The sequence below is a fragment of the Pteropus alecto genome, unplaced genomic scaffold, assembly GCF_000325575.1.
Source record: "Pteropus alecto unplaced genomic scaffold, ASM32557v1 scaffold35, whole genome shotgun sequence".
Lineage (NCBI taxonomy): Eukaryota > Metazoa > Chordata > Mammalia > Chiroptera > Pteropodidae > Pteropus > Pteropus alecto.
Genome location: NW_006437828.1, coordinates 7,214,333 through 7,236,457, shown reverse-complemented (window position 1 = coordinate 7,236,457; position 22,125 = coordinate 7,214,333). Strand labels below are relative to the sequence as shown.

General features: G+C 37.6%; 1 protein-coding gene across 2 annotated transcripts in view; it reads left to right on the top strand.

Annotated features, from left to right (window-relative positions):
• The window catches only part of VWA8 (von Willebrand factor A domain containing 8), a 258,042-nt gene that overhangs the window by 120,055 nt on the left and 115,862 nt on the right, over positions 1–22,125 (top strand). For both annotated transcript variants that reach the window (XM_025049015.1, XM_025049014.1), the window contains exons 22-26: positions 4,196–4,271; positions 6,176–6,311; positions 8,229–8,348; positions 9,434–9,639; positions 10,900–11,051. In XM_025049015.1, coding sequence (XP_024904783.1) covers positions 4,196–4,271; positions 6,176–6,311; positions 8,229–8,348; positions 9,434–9,639; positions 10,900–11,051 — 690 coding nt within the window. The remainder of the gene's footprint in view (positions 1–4,195; positions 4,272–6,175; positions 6,312–8,228; positions 8,349–9,433; positions 9,640–10,899; positions 11,052–22,125) is intronic.

Below are 22,125 nucleotides of genomic sequence, written 5' to 3'. Positions count from 1 at the left end.
TGCCATGTGCTTGTCTTTTTGTGTGTGCTTGTGTGTGTGCGTGTGTGTGTGTGTGTGAGAGAGAGAGAGAGAGAGAGAGAGAGAGAGAGAAAGGGAGAAAGGGAGAAAGGGATTGGGGAGGGAGGGAGAGAGGAACCTGGTCCTCATACAATCTAATGACTTTTATTGCTACCGGAATCATTTTAAATTACTATTGAAGCATTAATTGTTCCAATTTTAAAAAACCTTTAAAGCCACAGAGTTTAAGTAGAAGTCTAGAGTTTAGCACCATATTTCTGTGAGTAGCCCCTTCATCGACACAGGCTTTAACTGACAGACAGCTTTAGTCTGTAAGAAGTGGCAACAATTGGTGCTAACATAAATGGCAGCAGTGTGCAGAACATTCTAATTAATGCCTCGAGCATTATTGGTAACTGTTATGTATTGGAAAGCCATCTCTTTATTACACCTTAGGCTGAAGAAATGTGACCAGATGTGTTTTAACTTTTCTCCTCCCAGTACTGTTGAAATTGTTGACTCTGTTTAAACTTTTATGAGCTTCTATTGCAAAGCTGTTCTTGAGAGGAACAAATGGTAATAGAATTGGAATTGTAGCGAATGAAATGTTCTCCTAGCGTTATTGCTTATTTGTATGGAGGATTAATTTCTTTTGATACAAGGCGCTCATAAATACAGAGCAATAATTTTAATCAAATACTCTGAAGAAGAATCAGTCTTTAAAAGTTAATTCATCTGCTATGTGCAACAGAAGCAATCACCTTATCATTTACTAAGTTGAAGTTTATAATCTTATAGGATATCTGAAAAACAATCTTCTTGTATTAAATACTGTGCAGAAGACAGTGGATTGTTTTCTACTCTTACATAATCGGGGGAACATTGAAGTATAAACCAGCCCACTTTTTAAAATTCATTTTCATTCTGTGTTTTTTAGTAGCCTTTGCTTTGCTCTTCATGTATAAGACAAAAGGATCAATAACAAGAATAAAAACCACTTTTATCTTACGAATCCCTATTTCTCATAGATTGCTCCACTGAAGGCCGTGATTCCTATCTGTATTTATCCTCATTTGTACTCCCTTTTAGAAATCATCCGATTTATGCTTGTTCACTCAAACTTATGGTTGTTACTTCTGGCACAGAAGTCTTTTCAGAAACCTAATTTAACAAGTTGTATGCTATCAGAATTCAAGGGTTATACAGCAATTTCATTTGCCTTTTTAGAGTTGGAATCCGAGTTGAATTTCCTGTTCTTAACCTGCTGCTGAAGCACGTTAATTAATGACTGAATTCTTTTCAACTAACAAATGATACAAGAGTTCCTTTTTCTCTGTTGGTGCTGGAACGTGTCATGTCGTTGCCCATTAAATATGTGACAGCTGAAGTGAGAAGTTCACTATGTTGCTATAAAAATCTGTGTGAGCACATCTTTTTTCTTCTTCACCCACCCGCTCCTGTATTGCTTGAATATTAACAGTGAAGTTAAGTAAGATTGAACTCTGTTCTTGATTTTTTAAACTCTAAAAATTTTTAGCAGAAGATAGTATGAAGTATGTCCTACAGTAAACTTTTAAGACCCAAGAGTACAGAAAATGGATATATGACTATTTATCCTTCTATTGTATAAGAAACATTTTATTCATACTAACAGTTGATAAAGCGCCAATAAATTGTCACAACATATTTTCACTTTCCTTAACATCCTCCAAAGCTTTATTTTAGACACGTTTTAATTTGAATGTTAGTGAAGATGAAAGAATAATCGTAGATTCTTTGTAAAGTGAACTACTAGAGCCATAGGATGAGCACCAAGCCCACGAGAGCCAGGATCACGGGACCGGGAGCCTGAAGTAGGGGTCAGGAGTGGCAATATGCCAGATCCCCGCCCCCCTCAGGAATTATCTAAAAAAATCAGTCACCAGTCAGTCAAGTTAGAGGGAGAAGCCTTTTGAGCGAGGTGCAAATAGGGCAGGTAGTGGAGAAACTGTAAATGTCAACAGCTGTATTGCCAGCGTACCTGCTCACACCGTGGTAAAGGATGACGCTGACGCGGAGGTTACCTGCGACAATGAGAAGTGAATGTAACTCAGCTGGAGCCCATGACGGGCATAGGAAATCTCCTCCTCAGCCTCTCATCTTGTCAACCCTAATGTACTTCTCGACATGGCTGGACTTTCTAACCTATACTTGTAAATGAGTATGGTCAGAAAGTCGGCCTTAACCAAACTCGGCATTTAAAAAAGTGCGTTCTGTAGTTCTAGATTCTCAATCAAAAAAAAGGAAGGAAAAAAAAAAGAAGTTCCATGATTCAATTAATTTGAAAGTTCGCGTATTGAACGTTGTACTTACCATAAGCTAGAGTGTTGATTTTTTTAACTTTTGGCATTTTTGTTCATTTCATTATGCATTCATTTATTCACCAAATACTTATTAAATTCATCCTGTGAAGCTGACAACCGTTAGATATGCTGGGGATGGGATGAGGGACAAGGCAGATCGAGTAGATTTGGTCTACACTCTTAAATTTACAGTCTGGAAAGAGAGATGTTAAAATAAGCAGCTGCAGTATAGTGGGTTAAGGGCTAAAACAGGGATATCCAGGGCTCGGGAGACAGATAGCAAGGCTGCCTCACCTGGTCTAAGAAGGATCCAGAAGTGGGTTTCCTGTAAATACCGTCTATGCTGAAAACTCGAAGAGCAGGTAGAAGTTAGACAGGTAACTCCCAGTCATCAGAGCAGCAGCAACAATAACGAACAGGTAAAGCCGACATGTAAGTACACTACTGTCTGCCGTGTACTGTGCTAGGTTCTTTCCAAGTGTCCTATTAGCGAGCCCCTGGGGAGCTTTTTACTTACCCAAGATCACATGGCTAGCAATTGACAAGAACTAGAATCTCAATCCTGATTGGTCAGACTCCTAAGGCTGACCCCACTACAGTCGCTCAAAGAACTAAACTGATTTTATTAAATATGTTCCACTAAAGCAAAAAAGAAAAGATGTTTCAGTTGTATCTGAAGTTTGCTTTTTTTGTGATTGTCATGTGGTATTTTTTTCTAATAGTTACACACTTTATAATTTTAATAAGTTATGGTAAAATTTGGCATTTGGGTAGAAGTTTCAGAAGTATATGACAGCGCTAAAGTCTGAAGTTCCCATTCCAAGTAGTGTCTCACACACAGCAGGTGCTCAAAACAACACAGTTGTAATCCTTTACTTTGAATGAGTGGTAGGGGCAGTTTGAAAAGATAACTTTGAATTCTTGTAAAGGAAGGAGTGACTCACATTTAAAAGTCATTTAAATCTCTATATGACATGATCAAGTTGGCCATAGACTTTGTTTTTGTTTTTTTTAAGATAGAGTATGTGTAAAAAGTGAAGATACAAAAATTGATCCCCTTATAAATGTCTGGACCTACCTATCACCAGCAGCTTGCGAACACACATTTCCGCAAGAATATTCACAGGTGATGTGAACCTCACATCTCGTCCTAGGAGGAGCCATGTAGCATTAAGATAGCTTGCTATTAATACTTCTGAAGATGCTGATCTAATGGAAGGTTAGGTAAATGATAGCAGGTAGATTTAAGAAAATAAAATGGATGGCCCTAATGACTGCAGAAATGTTTAAAACCCCATGGTTCCTGGAGTGGGGTGAGAGAGTCTGGCTTCCTCAACTAGTGGCAGTGGATTGGGCCAGGGCTGGAATGTGTGATGCATAGACGCTTGGAGTGTCAACATGCCAGTTGTCAGTAAACTCGCCATCAAAATTATTTTTAAATAATGTAAATAATGTATATATAATCCATATGTGTGTGTGTGTGTGTGTGTGTATGTGTATATATATAGTTTGTTTTGTTTTGTTTTTTAAATCTTCCCTCTTCACCCTCAGGAGGTGATTTTGAGGAATGAAGTGGTTACACAGGAAAGAGAAATGATCTTTCTTTTTATCCAGAAGGAAAAAGAGAAGGAAAGAATTTAGATGATCCGTAAACCTGGATTAATTCCCAAACCCTCGTAATTTATATCTACATCCGCAAAATACTGTTGCCGATTGGAATTTCATTTGCTATTTTTATTCATTTTGGGAAAAACAGGATAATGAACGAAAAGAAATGCCCGTGTGTTGTATTTTCATCACGATCGAATGTCAGTTTTTTTCCTTACTAACTAAAAAATGTGTTGGTCTGACTTTAGGGACACCACAGTGCAAACCCTTACTCTGCAGCCTTCTGTGAAGGATGGACTTATTGTTTACGAAGACTCGCCTTTGGTTAGTAATCCAATTCTATGACTATTCTCAGCTGTTTTCTTTTAATGAACATTGTATCTCAGCCTTTGAGATGGGAGCGTGGGGTCTCCCAGAGATTCCGATATATTTCAGCCTTAACTGAAAAGCATGCATTTATATGTCATTTGGGAAGTGGATATTTAAAGGCAGATAATTTGGAGGAGAATAACATGGTTCCTTATTCTGTTCTCTCTCCAAAGTGAGAGATTGAGAGATGATAAAAATCCTCTAATGATTTCTTTTCCATTCCGAAATTTTAAAAAGAGAAAGAAAAAAGCTTGCTGTTGTTTTCGAATGCGTAGAGTTTGAAGTTAGGTAATGGTTCTGGAATGTGTTATATGTGATTTTAATGAATATAATATTAGCTGAGTGTTTTGGGCAGCTGGGACTATCCATTCCTCAGCTTCTCACACCAGGCCCTAGGAGATCCCAGCCTGCCAGCCCTCCCGCTGCATAGAGAGCTCCCGTGCAGCAGATAAGCCATCGTGGGAAACCCTGTGGTCCACACCTTGATATTGGGAGTCCCTAGGGTCCCCTTCCTGAATTCTCCCAGGTCAGGCCTGGCTTTTCCTGAATAGAGAAGTAAAGGCTGGGGATGGGAGTAGAAGCTATGTGTTTTCTCTTCGTTTTAAATTCAGTTTACTTCTATCCTAAAATTAAAAAGTCCTTATCAGTTTTTTTTTTCAGAATATGGAATAAAATATTTATGGTAGAGGGAATTACTTATTTCTCAATCTGCATTTCCTTACAGTTTTTTACCGAAACTATGTAATGAGAGAAGTTTAGGATTTGGTCCATTTCATGTTATGAGAGATTTCCTTACTATTTAAAAAATAATCATCTTTGGGTTTTCATTGAGTATCTCTTTCTACCCACTCTCTGAAAGTGTTCTAAAGAGTTTTTTCCTAGCTTTTATCTTTCTTTTCATAACGATGCCATTGTCTCAGTCACGTACGACCTAGGACTTTTTCTTATTTTCCCTTTCCCGCCTTCTCATCCACTCGGTCACCAGTACTGGAGGTTATTCCTCTGAAAACCCGTCAGATCAATCTAATGCTTTTTGTTTCCATTTTCCCTATGTCTTCTCCCCTCAAATCAGGTCCCTAGACCCCCCCTTTTTTTTTTTTTACCAAATTATTATGGTAATCCCCTTTTAATTGATTCTACATATTTCTGCCAGATGAAATGTCTTAATGCAGCTCCAAGCTCCATTCTTATCATGTCTGAACTCATAAATCTTTAGTTATATCCCGTTACTTAATGAGGGAAAGTACTTTTTTTTTTTGGTCTGGCAATCAAATTTTTAGTAGTAGATCCCTGGATTGTCCCTTTCAGACTATTGTCCCTAGTCTCTATTTCTTTACTTTAACCTCTGCTTCAGCCAAAGTAGACTATTCGTGTTCACTCTTTCTCTCAATAGGCTCCAGGATGTCTTGAGTTTGACCGTTGATTCCCTTTGTCCTGAATACTCACTTCTTCACCATCAATTCTGGTCTGCTAAAAATCGTACACTTTTTAGAGCCATAACAAATGGAATGTTCTAAAATCCACTATTTATCATGAGGGATGACTTAGTTAATCCCCGTGGGACTTTAATTTCTCTATTTGTTATACTTGTTTTAAATTTCCCCTACTTTGGTGTGTAACATGTGGATATCACCAACATAGGAAATAAAGTGATTACTACAAAGTTATCAGTTTCGTAACTGTGAAGCTTTTGATGGAGATCCGTAATTGTTTCCAGCTCTGCTACAGACTTTTTTTTGTGACAAGTCTATCCATAACTTAAATATAACCAGCTATTATAAATCCAAAGGGATGAATGATGAAATTTTTTAAATGTTTGCTTTCATTTTTTGTTTATGATAAATGTTCTGTCTTCAAAGGTAAAAGCAGTAAAGTTGGGTCATGTTCTGGTGATAGATGAGGCAGACAAGGCCCCAACAAATGTCACCTGTATTTTAAAAACTCTGGTAGAAAATGGAGAAATGATTCTAGCAGATGGAAGACGCATTCTTGCAAGTGAGTATGAAAAAAAAAACAACTTTTCTTTCAAGATTTGCAATTTTTACATCTCTGGTATGAAGTCACACCCTTAGTTGGCTACTTATCTACAAGCAACAAGTGTAAATTTAATATACCTCAGGTTGTCTTTAGTGACAGTCATTTATAAAAATCAATATGTTTGAATCTAGCTTTGTCAGTTTCATTTTTTGTAGCCTGAGAGTATCTTTGAAAATTTCAAGAGTCATTTTAGGACAAATCAGCTTCATATCTTTTTCTCTGAGAATACCAACACATAATTTTTATTATACTCATCTCTCAATTATTTGTGTGCAATTTATTTTCTTTCATTGTTATCTAAAATTTTTTAAAGCTCTAGCATGTTTCTATTACAAAATTAAAATAAATGTTTTTAGCTGGGCATTTTATTTTATACATGTATTATATGTGTGTGTGTGTAGATATGTGTGTATATACATATGTATTACACACACATCTACACACACACACACACCTGCCTAAGAAAAAGCTTATCCTCCATTTTAGATAATCTTCCTTTTACTTATTTACTATTTTCTTGTTGTCATTAGGGAAAATGTAGGTAGATGGATCTCATCAGTCTGTTTAACCTGCAAAGAAAAATTAAGTTTGTCTAATGCAATGTGAGAACATTTTCTAATTTCTAATCTCAAATTGTTTGTGTCATGAAAAGACTTCAAGATCTATGACTAACCATCGAAAATACGTAGCCAATAGCAGGGTAACCAAACAAATTGAGACTAATAACTAAAGTCTTCAATATTTGAAGAAAACATGTAACAGAGATGTCATTAAAATCTTCAAGTGCATCACCACAGACACATTCTTCTTGGACAGGGTGGCTGTTTCTGAGCCCTGGAACCTCAGCACTGATAAAAGTGCTCTAACATATCAGTTTCACAGGGAATTTAAGGGGGAAATGAGAATTTGAATTAGCCTGATTACTCTCTCTTAGACATGTCATTCAGACTCTCAGGACTGGAATTCTGTCTGCAAGATGAGGACAGGGAAATGGAAAGCAAGAAAGAATTCCTGAAACAAACTCGTGGTTCAACAGTGATTATTTCCTGGCGACCTCCTACATTTTCTGATATGTTTTTGAAGGAGAGTCTAGAAGTAAAGGAGTCGTCATAATTTTTAAACTCAAGCTTGATTGTAATAAACATTTTAAACCCAAGAGCCCCTGAAGCTCTTTTGAACATGGTTTCATAAAGCGTCACTTCTAGGACTAATTTTTTCATTTTCTTTTCTTTTTAAAATTTTCATTTTTTATCATCACTTTTATTTTAATTAATTAATTAAATTTTGCCTGTGACCACATACCTTGTTATTTGCCACTGCTAAAATTAATGGAGAGCAAACATTAAAACTATTGGTTGTTTTAGTACATGAATATATGGCACATCAGAAGATTCATTTTTGGTATCATCAAAAAGTACGAGTGTAGATTCTTACAGACTCATCTCAAGTAAAACTGCAGGTGCTTCACAGAAACCATTTTTTAATGATAGTGTTCAATTCCTTTAATATCTTAAACATTTGTTTAAGGAAAGCTTCAGTCAACTTGAGATTACTTATTTTAAGAACTATGGTAAATTTCTTGATTGGAAATAAATCAGCATTGCACTAATGCATTGACTAGGTATTCAAAACCTTTATTCTAAGTGGTTAAGTTTCAGGGTGCATAAAATGCCAGTTCTTGTGCTTTATCAATATCCTGTTCTTAAGGAAACTTTCTCAAGAAAGTTTTTTTTTCCTGCAACCATGTTGTTACAGCCAGATTTCAGAGTTTTTAATAATTGAACAGTACGACTGATAATATTATGTTAAAGGCTATAACTTGATATTCTTAAGAGTTACTGTCAATAAAGAATAAATATAAATTTTGTTTTTCAGATTCTGCTCATGTCGATGGAAGAGAAAATGTTATAGTGATTCATCCCGATTTTAGGATGATCGTTCTCGCCAACAGGCCTGGATTCCCTTTCCTAGGCAATGATTTCTTCGGTACTTTAGGTAAAAGCAATAATGATAATGACAATGAAAACAATAGCAATAGAAATAATAATACTAACATACTGGATTTCGATAACCAATGTCACCATACAAATATTTTTTTAATTTTAAAAGTTAAAAAAAAAAGAAAGAAATAGAAAGAAATGATAATAATAATGCTAACTTGGTAGCATTGCTGTAATGAGCTATCAATGAACGCCGTGTTCGGCATTACATTACAGATGAAATCTTTTGTGTTTCTGCATTCCTTTTTCTTGATTCTAATTTAGACATCGTGTCTGCAGGTTTACTTTTCCAAAACTAACTTCTAAAGTATATTCTAGCAATCTGCAAAAGATATAAATTGTTTAGAGACTGATGATGATAATTCCTCCTATTTAAGTATACATAAAGAAGCCTGCGTATTACATAGATATATATAATTTCTGAAGATATTCGACATCTGTTAAAGTTTAAAACGCAGTCTCAGAACCCCATGAAGATTATTTTCCAGTTAAATGGGGAAGGAATAAATCACCTTTAAATGCATATGTTTGCATGTGTGCATTTAAAATAATACTAATACAGTGCTGTAGGCGTAAAAAATAAAAAATAAGGGATTGTAAGCTGACAAAGTCTTTGCAGTCTGTGAGGTCAACCAAGGGTTGCCTCACCTAAGAAAAATAATAATAAAATAAAATAAAATAATACTAATACAGGTATGGGAGAATGAATACACTGACCTGCTGACCCCGAGTGCCCGTGGAGAAGCAGGTGGGGTGGGGAGACGCAGGAGGACTTCTCATTTGCTCTCTGCCTTTGAGTATCTCCCAACAGGTCATACTCAAGTATTAAGTAACCTTTTAACAGGATTAAATCTATGTAGAATAAACCACACATCACTCAGTCTCCTTTTCTTTTGCTCTAGTCATTTGCTCTGTTCACTATATCATCCTATTGTTGGAAGGGCTTTCTGTGCAGTTTTATACATTTAAAAATAGAAGTGCTTTCGGAGCAACCAGTGGCTCTTTAAATGACCATTCCCTATTTCCTATGGCATTAAAATGGAGTGGTTGCAAGCTGAATGTGGTTTTTTTCTCCTATAGGTGATATTTTTAGCTGCCACGCAGTCGATAATCCCAAACCCCACTCAGAGCTCAAAATGCTGAGGCAATATGGACCAAACGTGCCTGAGCCCATCCTTCAGAAGCTCGTGGCTGCCTTTGGAGAGCTCAGGAGTTTAGCTGACCAGGGGATTATCAACTACCCTTATTCTACCAGAGAAGTTGTCAACATAGTGAAGCACCTACAGGTATGAAACACACCTGGGCACAGAGGTCTAAAAGAAGCCATCAACCTTGTTTTTCTAGACCATTTAATTTATACCAAGTCTTTTAATTTTTATAAATATAATACTGATTCAGATGATATAATAGGAAGTGTTCGTAATTTAAATTTTAAATCTAGAAGACCAATCGACATTTGATGTTTAGCCTTTGAAACGACCTGGGTGAAGTTCTGTGTCATGGTCATTACCAAGGAGACAGGAAATTTGGTGGTGGTTTGGAGGTTTTTAGGGGCTGGGGAAAGAGAGGAGAGCGAGACAGCAGGAAACTCTGTTACTCTGAGACTTTTATACAACAAGCATGTGGTATCTGAGTGAAAAATATTTTCATTTTGAGAACAAAAACCTTGGAGATAGAAAGACTAGGAATGAACAGTATTGATCGCATACCTGTAAACACTGCAAAAGGGCTTTATAAGATGGAGTAGGTGAACGGGAGGTGAAATTCCTTGTAGCCATGGACAACGTGTAGTCTGTCGACCTCGGTAAATAAAACAGAAAACCTGTGTAAATTCTACTGATCACAAATAATGGTCTTTAACAGTCACAGCCTAATGACTCTTGACTTAGCCCAATCTCCAGTCCCCCAAGGAGAACCTAGAGAGGAGAGTAGAAGGCTTTATTCTGCCTCTGAAACCATCATAAGTCCAGCTCAGATGCCAGGACCGAAAAAGGGTTGAGGCAACCTGTGAAGGGCTCAGAGGACACGACTAGTGTACACTTAGCTGTTAGTAACACTTGCTCTCTGCTGCTCCTTACTTCTCTGGGCTCTGTACTTTTTACATTCCTTTCTTGTTCTATTATCATTTTTTTCATTTGTTCTTAGACCTGTGACGTCTCTAAATTCTTCCGAGTAGGCAGTCAACACTCTGTTTACACAGCACCTTTTGCTTTGGCCGATCTGGTACGCGTTTTAAAGGCAGGAGGTTTCAGAAAGCGTTGAAAGTCAGTGAACGTCAGGATCTGTGCCCCGATTCACTGTTTGAGGGAGGGAACTGCTCCCCTTAAAATTCTAGTATTTGTCTAAAAAGGAAAATCTTGCATTAAACATTAAAGAGCAAACATTAAAGAGACAAATGCGTGGATTCCTCCTGTCTGGTTTTTCTGACAAGGCTAGTTCATCTTCCCTAACGTTCATTTGATCATTATTGTCCTATCGGTTTTGTAAATCTCTGTAGAATCTGAGTTTTATCACATATTTAAGAAAGGAATTTTTTTTCCATACAGAAATTTCCCTCGGAGGGTCTCTCCCGTGTGGTCAGGAATGTGTTTGACTTCGATTCCTACAACGACGACCTGAGGGAGATTTTGACTAACACTTTACACAAATACGGGATCCCTATCGGAGCAAAGCCGACGAACGTGCAGCTGGCGAAGGAGTAAGGCAAACCCACTGTTGCTGAAATTCTGTTGAGCATTACTGTTCTGATTCGTAAGAGCTGATAATTCCGAACCTACCATTATACTCTACTGAACTGAGTTGGTGTGGAAATTACTTTCCACCGTTAAGCTTTTCAAATATACGTTGCTATTTGCTGGCTGGATTTCAGCTGAATAGCACTGCTTAGAGGCCTGCGAATTGAGAATTTCGATTATTTTGACTGTCCCATGAGTAGATGTAATGTAATCAAATAAAGGGAAATATTTGTTTCTTTAACAGCCTCTGTCCTTTTGTTGGAGTTACTGTGACTCTTACTATTTCCTTATCTAGTACAAAACCATTGTACAATCATGAAAACGATATAAAGAGATAACATGCATTTAGTTAAGATGTTCTTAATTATGTCACCGTATATTTTTCTGTTATGATAGTTTTCTAAATTTATCATCATATTAACTTAGGAAATTTTGGGTTACTTATTTTAGTTCGACAGATGAAAAAGGTAATGAAAATAAGTGGGTTTGTTTCATGTGGGCCAGTTGCCTACCCTTTATTTTGTAATTACAGGCTATGTACTTGACCTTAGCAGAGAATCTCACAAATATGCTGTTGACCAGAAAGATAGTTGACAGACTTTGTTAATAGTTATGTCTGTGCAAATTTATTAGAAAACAGTTTTAAATATGCATAACTTACTAACTTATAATAATGACTCCAATACTAACTTTGGCTCTAAATAATAGTCAATTTTCATAAAATTTAAGGGACAGTAATTACTTTTAAATTATAATTTAACTTGAGTCTCATATAGAAGGCACTCTCTAACTTCCTTAGGAAAAAAATCATTAAATATAAATTAATGATTAGTCTAGCTACATATATATTGTGTTTTGATGTACATACACATACATATACGTATATATCCTAAGTCTGTACGTGATTCTTATTTATTTATTCTTTGAAGTTATAAAAACTTTTCAGAATAGATGCCAATCAAACTAAATTATTAAAGCTTTAACAGTTTCTTCAAGGATTTCTTAAAGAGAAACAAATATTTCCCTTTAGAGTTATGTTAAGAATAGTCAGTAAATTGGTTTATAGTATAATAAGTTAGAAATTTTTTGAGAAGTATAATTTGGTGTCAGTTGCTAATTCATAAACTTTTCTGTAAGATAGTATTTTACTGATTGATTAGCACTGTTTATGGGCATTTTGGAACTAGTTTGGTAATTTAATGGGTATAACATATCTTCTATATTAGAAAGTTCAAGAAATTATCTTTACTATGCAAACTTATATTAGTGCTCATGTTTTTTTAACTTCCTTTTTTATAAGCTATGTCTTTATTTTCAATTGGAAATAAGACGGTTTTTATTACCATTAACAAATTTATATTATTAGAGTTCTATCTTCTTGGAAACCAGGTTTGTGATTTTAAAATAGCTTTTTTTGTCCTGTTGCACAACTTGAAATAAAGATTAAAATACCAAGTTGGTAAGATCAATCAAAAGAAATTTGTTGGCAATTTAAGTGTCTAAGGAAGACAAATAATATGATTCAACTTATTACCATCCTCAGTTCTAAACTGAAAATTTCTTGCCGTGGCTTGTTCATTGTTGAATGGCAAGTTAATTCCAACTCTGGTACTTACTTCTGAGTGGAGGCAAAGCCGCATGGAGCCTGGTCATGAGGACGGAAACGACAAGTTGCCCAGCCACTGCAGGTGACTAGAAATAGACGTAGAGCAGACGTGGAGGATGTGTGATGCTTCCTTTGGGGCGGAGATAGTAGCAGACAACAGTCTGCACGTGTAAAATGTTTTTTTCCTCCTCTGTAAATTGCAATGACTTGGGAAACTCAAAAACAGTGATATCATTTCATTGCCCTTTAGTGAAATCTATAGGTTCCGTATGTCTGTTTCTATCGAATTATCGGCCTCTTACTTTGAGAGGGTAGCATGGTAAAGTGAACAAAGCAATGGCCTGGGAATTCTGCAGTTAGTCATGTATTCATCCTGTATGCCCGCATCGGACTTGCAGAAAAAGATTCTACTGTATTGGTAAAATGGCAGCATTTTATTATAGATAGCGTCCCGGTGTAACTTATCTAATTAGGACATTTTTGAGAATGGAAGGGGCGCTATTAATAATAACCTGTATAAAAAGTGATGTAAGATAAGACTATCCCAGTGAGGCCAGAATAGATGGTCATCTTCCTAAGGTTAATAAGGTTAGCCTTATTAATACGGTTCCTTCCTATTCTAACGTCCTTTGTATTTTAACATAATCTTAACCTTCTCTCATCCATAAAAGCGAAAACTAATAAAGAAGAAGGGATGCTGACGCTCTTTTTTTCCCTGGCGCAGCACACTGGTGATAGTAACCACAGAGCCCGCTGAAGCTTGAAAGTCGTCCCCCGCCGTCTTGCGATCTGCTTGGACTTTGCCAGACCTTTGGCTAAGCCCTTCGCTTCGCTAGGCTTCTTGCTGAGCCAGTTGTCCGAGGCTGCTCCTGCCGCCTCTGCAGAGACCGTGTCAGTGCAGGAGACCCCCGCTGGCTTTCTGTTCCTAAGGAAGAAGGCCACAGTGTTCTTGCTGCTATTAATATCCTTTTGCCCCGAATGAAAAATTCTTGCTCGAACCTGTTATTTTCTTGCTCTCTAATCCAGCCATAGTGCTGCTTACTGGGCGGGAGCAAACTTACGTTGAGTCCAGAGCAAGATGGTCACAGTCCCACTGAAGATGGCGGATGGCAACCTGGTTGGCCACCCACTGTATGTAACTAAAAAGCGGCAGACGTGGCAGAACAGGGAGGTTCTCACGCGGGGCACAGACGCTGCCAGGGCGCTGTCCGGTCATCTCCCAGGGCACCTGCTTCCTCAGCTTTGGTTCCAATATGCTCTGGCTGTTTGGTGATGTCCCACTGGTGCTCGTTGGCGATAATTCTCCAGAGAGAGATGCCGTCCTTTGCCTTTCGTTCTAAACTTTGCGGTGACGGTACCGAACTCATAGGTTTCTGCACGTTTTTAAAAGTCCCAGTGTGATAATAGGAGGTGAATATGACTTAACTCCTTTGCGAAACCCGATACGTTTGGCCGAGTCTTCCCGGTTGCTTCGGCGTGCCATAATGCGGCTCTTCTTCCTCAGCTCCAGTATATTCCCAGATCTTAGTTCTAGGGTCACCATCGGCCACCTAGACCCTTCCCACTAGCACTTCCTGAGGTTTCTTATTACTCCTTTTTAAGTTTCTAATACATGGAAAAGAAACAATATGTATGCCTGCGATGGCAAACAACCAAATAAGGAGGCACACTGGGAGAAACTTGACACAGAGATAGGAAGAGTTGGGATAAAATCTGAGCTCTTAAGAAAATAATCTGAGCTCTTGAGTGTCCAATGTCAATTTCATGAAAAAATACACACACACTTAGGTCCCAGCACCCAACCAAAGACATATAGATTACCTGCTATAGTAGACATAGATATAAATTTCAAAGCAAAGTTTGCTTGTTTTTCCCTCAAATGAGCTTTTTTTTTTTTTTCCGGTCTCTTCGTGACTTTTTCTTTATATCCTTAGCTGTAGGACATCAGTTCAGCTAGACGTCAGGCCATTCTCAGTGACGGTTGGTTGTTCTTTAGTTTAGCTGTAATTTTGATGTGCTCATGAGGAGGCAAGAACAGCATTTAGCTACTCCACCATCTTGAATGGCGCCGTCAAATGAGCTTTTATTTCTGAAGTTTCTTTTATTTGGGAGTAAACATGCCGCTAGCACATTAATTCTTCCAAATTTAAAAGTGTGTTTCAGAGTAATTTATGAACTCTAACATGCTGGGGAAACATTTGTTTTAAAGGAAGAAAGACATCCTGTACTTCCTACCTCCATTTTTAAGTGACTTATACAATATCTTATCTTAAATTTGTATGCCATACTCTGTCTGACAGTTAACATAAGAGAATTGTCATTCATAAATTTACAATGGTATATAAATGCTCTATCTCTAAATATATTCATTAATAACAATAATGATAATGGTAATATCAACACATAGATAACTATATGCAAAGCACATTTGTACTCTCTTTACATGAATTTATATAATCTTCACAGAAAACTGTATTATAAATAATAATAATATATATTATTTCGTAGATGAGGAATATGAGGCACAGAGAGATTACATCACTTCCTTAAAGTTAGAAAGCCAATGGGGCCGAGCTGTAATATACATAATATTATTTCCAATTCTAAGGACATATATGTAGATTGATATGCAGATTGCAGGCAGTTTCTATATCATAGTGATTCTTTGGATACTGAAATTTAGCAATAGTTTTCATTTAAAATGGCCTTGAGATTTTAGGTAATCTACTTGAAAAACATCATTGACCATGATGTCATATGTGTATAATACACAAATTCTTATTTTTCAGAATGTTATGATAGATTTAGATTTTGGGATTTTAGCCATGTCTCATGATGAAAAATAAGTCAAAAGGTAGGTTAACATAGACTTTTGGCACAATACAAAGATCATTTTTAAGATCTCTTCATTCTCAATTAAGCTTTCTTTTCTCTCTCTCTCTCTCTCTCTCTCTCTCTCTCTCTCTCTCACTTTCTCTGGCATAATGAAGAATCAGAAATTAAAACACAATGTAATTCATTTAGAAAAAATTCCAGAAAACTTAATTTGGCTGCCATATATAAGAAGCATACTAGCCGTCATTTCTTCCTGATTTGGAACACAAAAGCAATTTATGCAGTCTTCTCAAAGATTGTTGTCATTTTTAAGTAAGTCAAAATTACAGAGAAATTATCTCTACCCCCTAAAGTTATCTTCATGTGTTTTTCCCTCCCTGTCTTCCCTAGGAGGCACATGTGTCAATAAAACATTTAAATCATCATCTATCTTAACTACAAATTCTTTGTCTTCAGCATTGTTGGTTTCTTTTTTAATGCTGCTTAGTTTGTTCTTAAGCCAGTTTATTTTTTCCCCAAAGCATTTATTGGCTATGTGTCACCAGCAAACTATAGTCTACCAGTCATTTATTCGTGTCAATCGAGTAGAATAAAAGAATTTGAAGAAATTAAAATGTTTTAACATGTACGATTTCTTTATGATGAATGATGTTCCTTAAAAGAAGAATGATGTTCCATTTATTTTTAAAATAAATTAACAAAAGAAAATTAAAATACCTATAAGTCCACCTTCTAGAGATAGCCATTGTTAAATCCTTCTAGATCTTATCCTGTGATTCTGTGTGTTCCTTCATGTACCAAGAAATGGTTTTTGAGGTTTTTCTTTTGAGTTTTTCTTAATAGGAGAGATATGTCCCTTAAAGGGGGTTCTTTTAAAAACACTTCAATCCCAAGCTTCTTTGTCAAAAAGCAATTTATCTGTAATGAATTAGATTTGAACATGCATGACACTCTCACATCACACAAGCCTACTTTTTTTTTCCATTCTTCTTCTTTCTTGAGATTTTAAGTCTAAGATATTTATTATAAACATAATGAACCTGTTCATAAAGCATAAAAGGTTTTCTCATAAGGAATAAAAACAATAATATCAACACTTTGTATCTTTATGCATCTTGTTTAAATGTCATTATCCTTTTCAGACATATAAAAATGCTGCTGCCCATCTAATAATGACCATTATATGGGACTTTAAAAGTGTCCCAGAGCTGGCGAAGAAGCTCTGTTGGAGTCTTCTCATTATTCCTCAGATGTCCTGTTGACATTCGTATTCTCTCTCTGTTTTAAGCGCTTTTGAATTTCAGTTTTCAGGCAAAATAAAGTAACTTCGAATCAACAAGATCTAGGACAATATTAGCCAATATTTTTACTCAATTTTTAATAGATTCACATTTTAAACAATTTAAAAACCTAGTAGTAGCTGCCGATAGTAACTGCCTTTGAGAGGCCCTAGAAAGGAAAAGGAGGCCTTGCTGTCCACTCGATTTTAATATTCTAACCCATGTGTTATTATCTATATTTCATTTTTCAAGTGTCCTCTGACTCTCTGGGCACTGGAATTTCTTCATTTTGTTTTCATATTTAAATAAAATTTAAAAATTTAAGTAAAGGGCTCTTCTGAAATTACGATTTTGTGAGCCCCCTGCCTCCAGCACAGCCAAGTGGACACCACACCGCAGTGCCCGTTCCGAGGGAAGAACGCAGGCACCGTTACCATGCCAACGAGAAATCAGGCGGACCAGGCATTTCTATGGCACATCAGCCCCATGCAGGCTCGTGCGTTGGTAGACGGATCAGGGAAGGGTAGACAGCACGTTTTTAAAGCAGCAAAATTAAAAACCGTTGATATTTGTCAAGTGTTTACTAAGTTCCTTAAGCACTTTACAAGTGTTAATTCACTTCATCTATACTACAATTCTGTTCTTTCTATTACGCAAGTATTTTTTTCCTGTTTTATTAGCTATTAGGTGTAGGGGTATGCATGTATGTGGGGGGGGGGTGTGTGTGTGTGTTTCTGTTTTACAGATGAAGAAATGAGCCTCAGGAGACTTTAAATAAATTAGATAACTGATAAATGACAGGATGGGGGAATTCAACTACTGGATTGCAAGATTTTAAAGATAATGGCAACTTTAAAGTTGCTTTTCAACTTTTATTTCTTACCGTTTTGGGACACATGTGTTATGTGCTGTTGGGTTGACTCCGACTCCTGACCTGGCGACCCTGCGAGTGAGTGGTGTCCAGTGTCCCGTCCTCGCCAGCCCTGCTCAGCTCCCGTTGCCTCGTGCCTATGGATTTTTTTATTGAGTCAATCCATCTTATATTTCGTCTTCCCCTCTTCCCACTGCCTTCTAGTTTTCCCAGCGTTCTTGCCTTTTCCAAAGAACGCTGTACCGTGCAAGATATACGTATAACTTTTACATAAGTGGCTAGGCCCACTGTTTCCTTTACATGAATGCCATTCGTCATTGCTTCCAGAAGTAAATAAGAGCATCCTTTTTATAAGATGCAAATTCTCTTAAGTTTTTTCTCTTGCAATACTGATTTATTTGCTTTTTGAAAAATCACATTCGGTGACGTTGACAAATTCTTCAAAATGAATAGAACAATTTTCTTTCTTAAGCTTATTCTGCATAGAGTCTTTTACTTAGCACTGCCATCCTTAAAATCATTCTCATTAATACAGTTTTAGCAGAGAAGTAATAAATCACTGTGCACCTGTGAGTTCTTCTAAGTCATTACAACCTACAGAGAGTTGGCCTCCAACTTGGGGCCAAGGGCTCCTGTGTTCAAAGATGAAATGGATTAGCTGAGGGAGAAGAAGGGTGTCCATTCCACAGACTGGGTTTAGACAGATCTGGACAAACCACGTCGGGGAGTTTGAATGCTCAGGCACTGCATCAAATAGTCTAACGTTCTTCCAACTCCTAGATTCTGTGATTCACTGTCCCTTATTCAATTGAAAAGCTGAGTCAGTAGTCATTCTTCTCCCGTATATTGGTAAGCGTTCATTACTTTGTCAGCCAGTCTCACAAGTGCATGTTAACAGAATTCTCAGAGAAGGTCGCCGAGATTGTTTTCCTGTTGATGTTGCAGTGTGTGTCACACAATCGTGTTTCGTGTTGATCTTTCTCTGTAGAATAGTGTCATGTGTGCGTATTTGCAGAGAACAGTTTCATCTACACCGAACGCATCTTTGAAAGAGCATCTGTCTAGAATTGGTTTTCTATGCGAAAGAATTATCCCGTGTAATTGGAACATCAATGGCAGCTGCTTCCTCTCTGCCCAAGACGAACTCTGGGGTCTTCAGAGTACCAGAGACATCAAAAACGATGCCCCCGACCAGAGCCTCATTTGGAGTAATTTCATTAGGTTTATCTTTGAAAAGAGGAATGATGTTCAGTTTACTATTGCTTGCATTTTCCAAGCTATTGTTTGCTATCACTTTCTTTTGTAGTCTTACTTTTTACAAACACGTCCACATGTTTATCTTGGAGTTCGAAGGTATGCAGTTTCACTCTGCGTGGTGACATACTTTTACTTCATAAAAGAGCTCCTAGTTTTCAAAAATAAGATTTATATTATGACATCTCAAAACTATTATAAACAGAAGAGTGGCATTGGGTTTTGTAATTTCATAGTCTTTGCCCCTTATTCTTTTGGTATATTATGAAGTAGCTTCATAGCTATTTCATTTACTCTCAGTCCCTTTAATGGGGTTACAGAAAAATATACCAATATGCATAGAAAATGTCAAGATCTATGAATCTTAAGCAGTCTCACAGAATTAACCTTGATCCCTTAAACATCTGTGATATTTTATAAAAGCCTGTCAGCTGTCTGGATGCAAATCCCCGATCCCCACCAATAGATAGCTAACTCATCCAAATACACCTGCGCAGTAGACTGCATCATTTGTCGAGAGTCACGTGGCGAGGATGCAATGGGGTAGACCCGCCGTGGTATTTTGCAACTTGCCATTGAGATGAGGAACAAACAGGTAAAGATGTTGGCAGTTCTGGTATAACCAGCAGTCACTCATCTAACAAACATGATCGAGCCCTTCTGTGGTAAACACGAGGTAGGGAGTCAGAAATATAAAGGCAAAGAGGGCTCAGTACCTACCCTCGAGGGGGTCACAGTTGATCGGGGAAGCACTCGAATGAAGAATGACTTGTGTAATGTTTGAACAACACAACAGAGAGCAAAGATACAGGATCACTACTGCCTTCTGCCCTGGGGGAGCATCAGGGAGCATAACCAAGCCGAACCTTTGAAAGAGGAATCCAGGGAATCGTAGGAAAATTTTAAGCCAGAGAGGAGCATGGTCAGATTCATAATTTAGAAAGACCTCTTTCTGTTTTCTAAAGATGATAAGCTGAAAGGCAGCGAAACCGAAGGCGGGAGGACCTGTTGGCGCAGCCGCAGTAATCCAGGCGGTGAGCGGGGGCCCACGTCGGAGCAGTAGGAACGAAAAAGAGGGACGAGAGTGAGGTTTAGTGGCAGGATGGATGAATTCTGGACGCCAGAGATTCAAATGAGTGAGATTTAAGCCGTGCTCTCGGTGAATTAACGATCTAGTTGGCACAGCCTGTAAATGCTCAACCTCGTTACATAATGCTGTATTCAAAGCTACACATACAGTAAGATTATCTCATCCTCTGTGTCCTTCTGGTAGGAAATACAGAGGTTTTCACTTTTGTTTTTTTCGGGGGAAATTTCCAACTGGAAGAGTTTTAATCCCAGTCATTTTTGATGTGGGTAATTAGAAAAGGAAAGAACTTAAGATTGAAAAATACTTAGATGTGGCTGGTAAAGCAGATGGCAGAAAAAGAGAAATTTTTGCAGTGAAACTTAAAGATGAGGGAAAGCAAACGCAGGCCCCAGGACTGTAGTCTGGCAGCTTCTGTGGGCAGGCGGAGACGTGTGGGGCAAGCCACCAACATCTGCTCTGGCAGGACTGACGCCCGCCGGCAGCTCTAAGGCCGTGGTGTCATTCTGGGTACCGGGGAGCGGTATCCCTGATATTTGAGAAGTGTCAGCCAAGAGTAGCAAGTGTCCACAGATCATTTCTATCTCGTGCGTCCCAAGTACTCTTCACTTTTGTGGCCTCAGCAGGACCTAGGTGGCAGAGGTGCACAAGTCTGAGTTATAAAGCGAAAGCGTAATGTGTGAATGCAGAGCCGGGCACAGAAAGGAAACCCTCATACACATCTTCATTCTGCGCATGTCATTTACAGCAAAATTAATTTTTCACCGGCCACGTGTGAGACTGTAGGGAGAGGAGGGTCAGAAGTGTCCAGTGACAAAGGAGCACAGTAGTATCCATTATTTCAAGTTTAAAGTGTTTAAAGGGGCTTTTCTATTTTCTCTATTGAGTCGACTGAGTTTTAAATTTCACTTTAAATAAAAATATTGATGAGGAATTTCATAGATTCATTTATAACTTTACTCTCTAAAACTGTTATTCTCTATCAAGTCTTAAATTTAAGAAAACCGTAAATTCTATAGAACTCTATCCTAAGAGAGCAAATTTTCATGGAAACGCAGAAGAGCAAGAGATTCATTCTGCCCAGAAAGAAATATGGGTGAGGGATGCAAGGGGAAGTGACATTTGAATTGGGCCTTAAGAATGAGAAGGGTTTCATCAAAGGGGCAGTAGCAGAAAGGAATTCTAGGCAGAGGGAATGGCCTTGTGGAAGTGTGTAGCATGTAACAGCGTGTAGCATGCTACACGTAGCATGTAACAGCAAGTAGCATTAGATCGAAGAAGCTAAGTCATAAATTGTCGGGTGTGCAAGAGGAATGGGTAAGAGCCGCAGGTGGAAATACCTGTGCAGGTTATTCTATGCAGCCCCCAGTAAACTCAGTTGGATGGTCCAGCTTGATTTGTACCAGAAGTTAGATTTAAAACATTAGGAACGAGTGAGGCCTGATAAAATAGAGTTGTTCATTTTCTTCTCAAAGTTGGTAGTAATTGCTGAATTTTTCAGAGTCGGGGAAACCACCCCGAAGAGTTCCATTATTCCCATGAAAATTAGTAGTTCTTGTGGTAAGGAAATGTTTTGGGAATTGTTGATAATAGGTCTGTCAACAACTTTCAATTACATAATGCCCCTAGAAAGATCCAAATCTTTTTCATGTGTTTCTTTCATACTCCAGAAATAGTACTGGCAAACGTTCAGAGAAGGCAGAAATTTGCCAGAACATGCTCTTTAAAACCCCAGCTCACCTCTTTATGGAAACAATCTTAAACAAACCTCCTGCATGTCATTCAGACTTTATTACTTGACTTCAGTGTCCATATGCATCGTGTTAAGAATTGTATGCATGTTTAGGCGGGGAAAAAAAAACATTATTTTTTTCCGTTCTGAAGCTGGCTCAAGTGCTATAATTTGCCCTGACTCATAATTTTGATATTCACCTTTCTTTTAGTTAAAACTTTTACTTCCAGATCTTTGTGAATACTTCCAAAAGTGATTAAGAAACATCACAACACATGACTTGAAATACTTCATTGTTTTAAAAAAACATATTAAATTCATGAATGACATCGAAGATAAAAAGTAGTGCTATTTATAGGCCTAATTTATCCT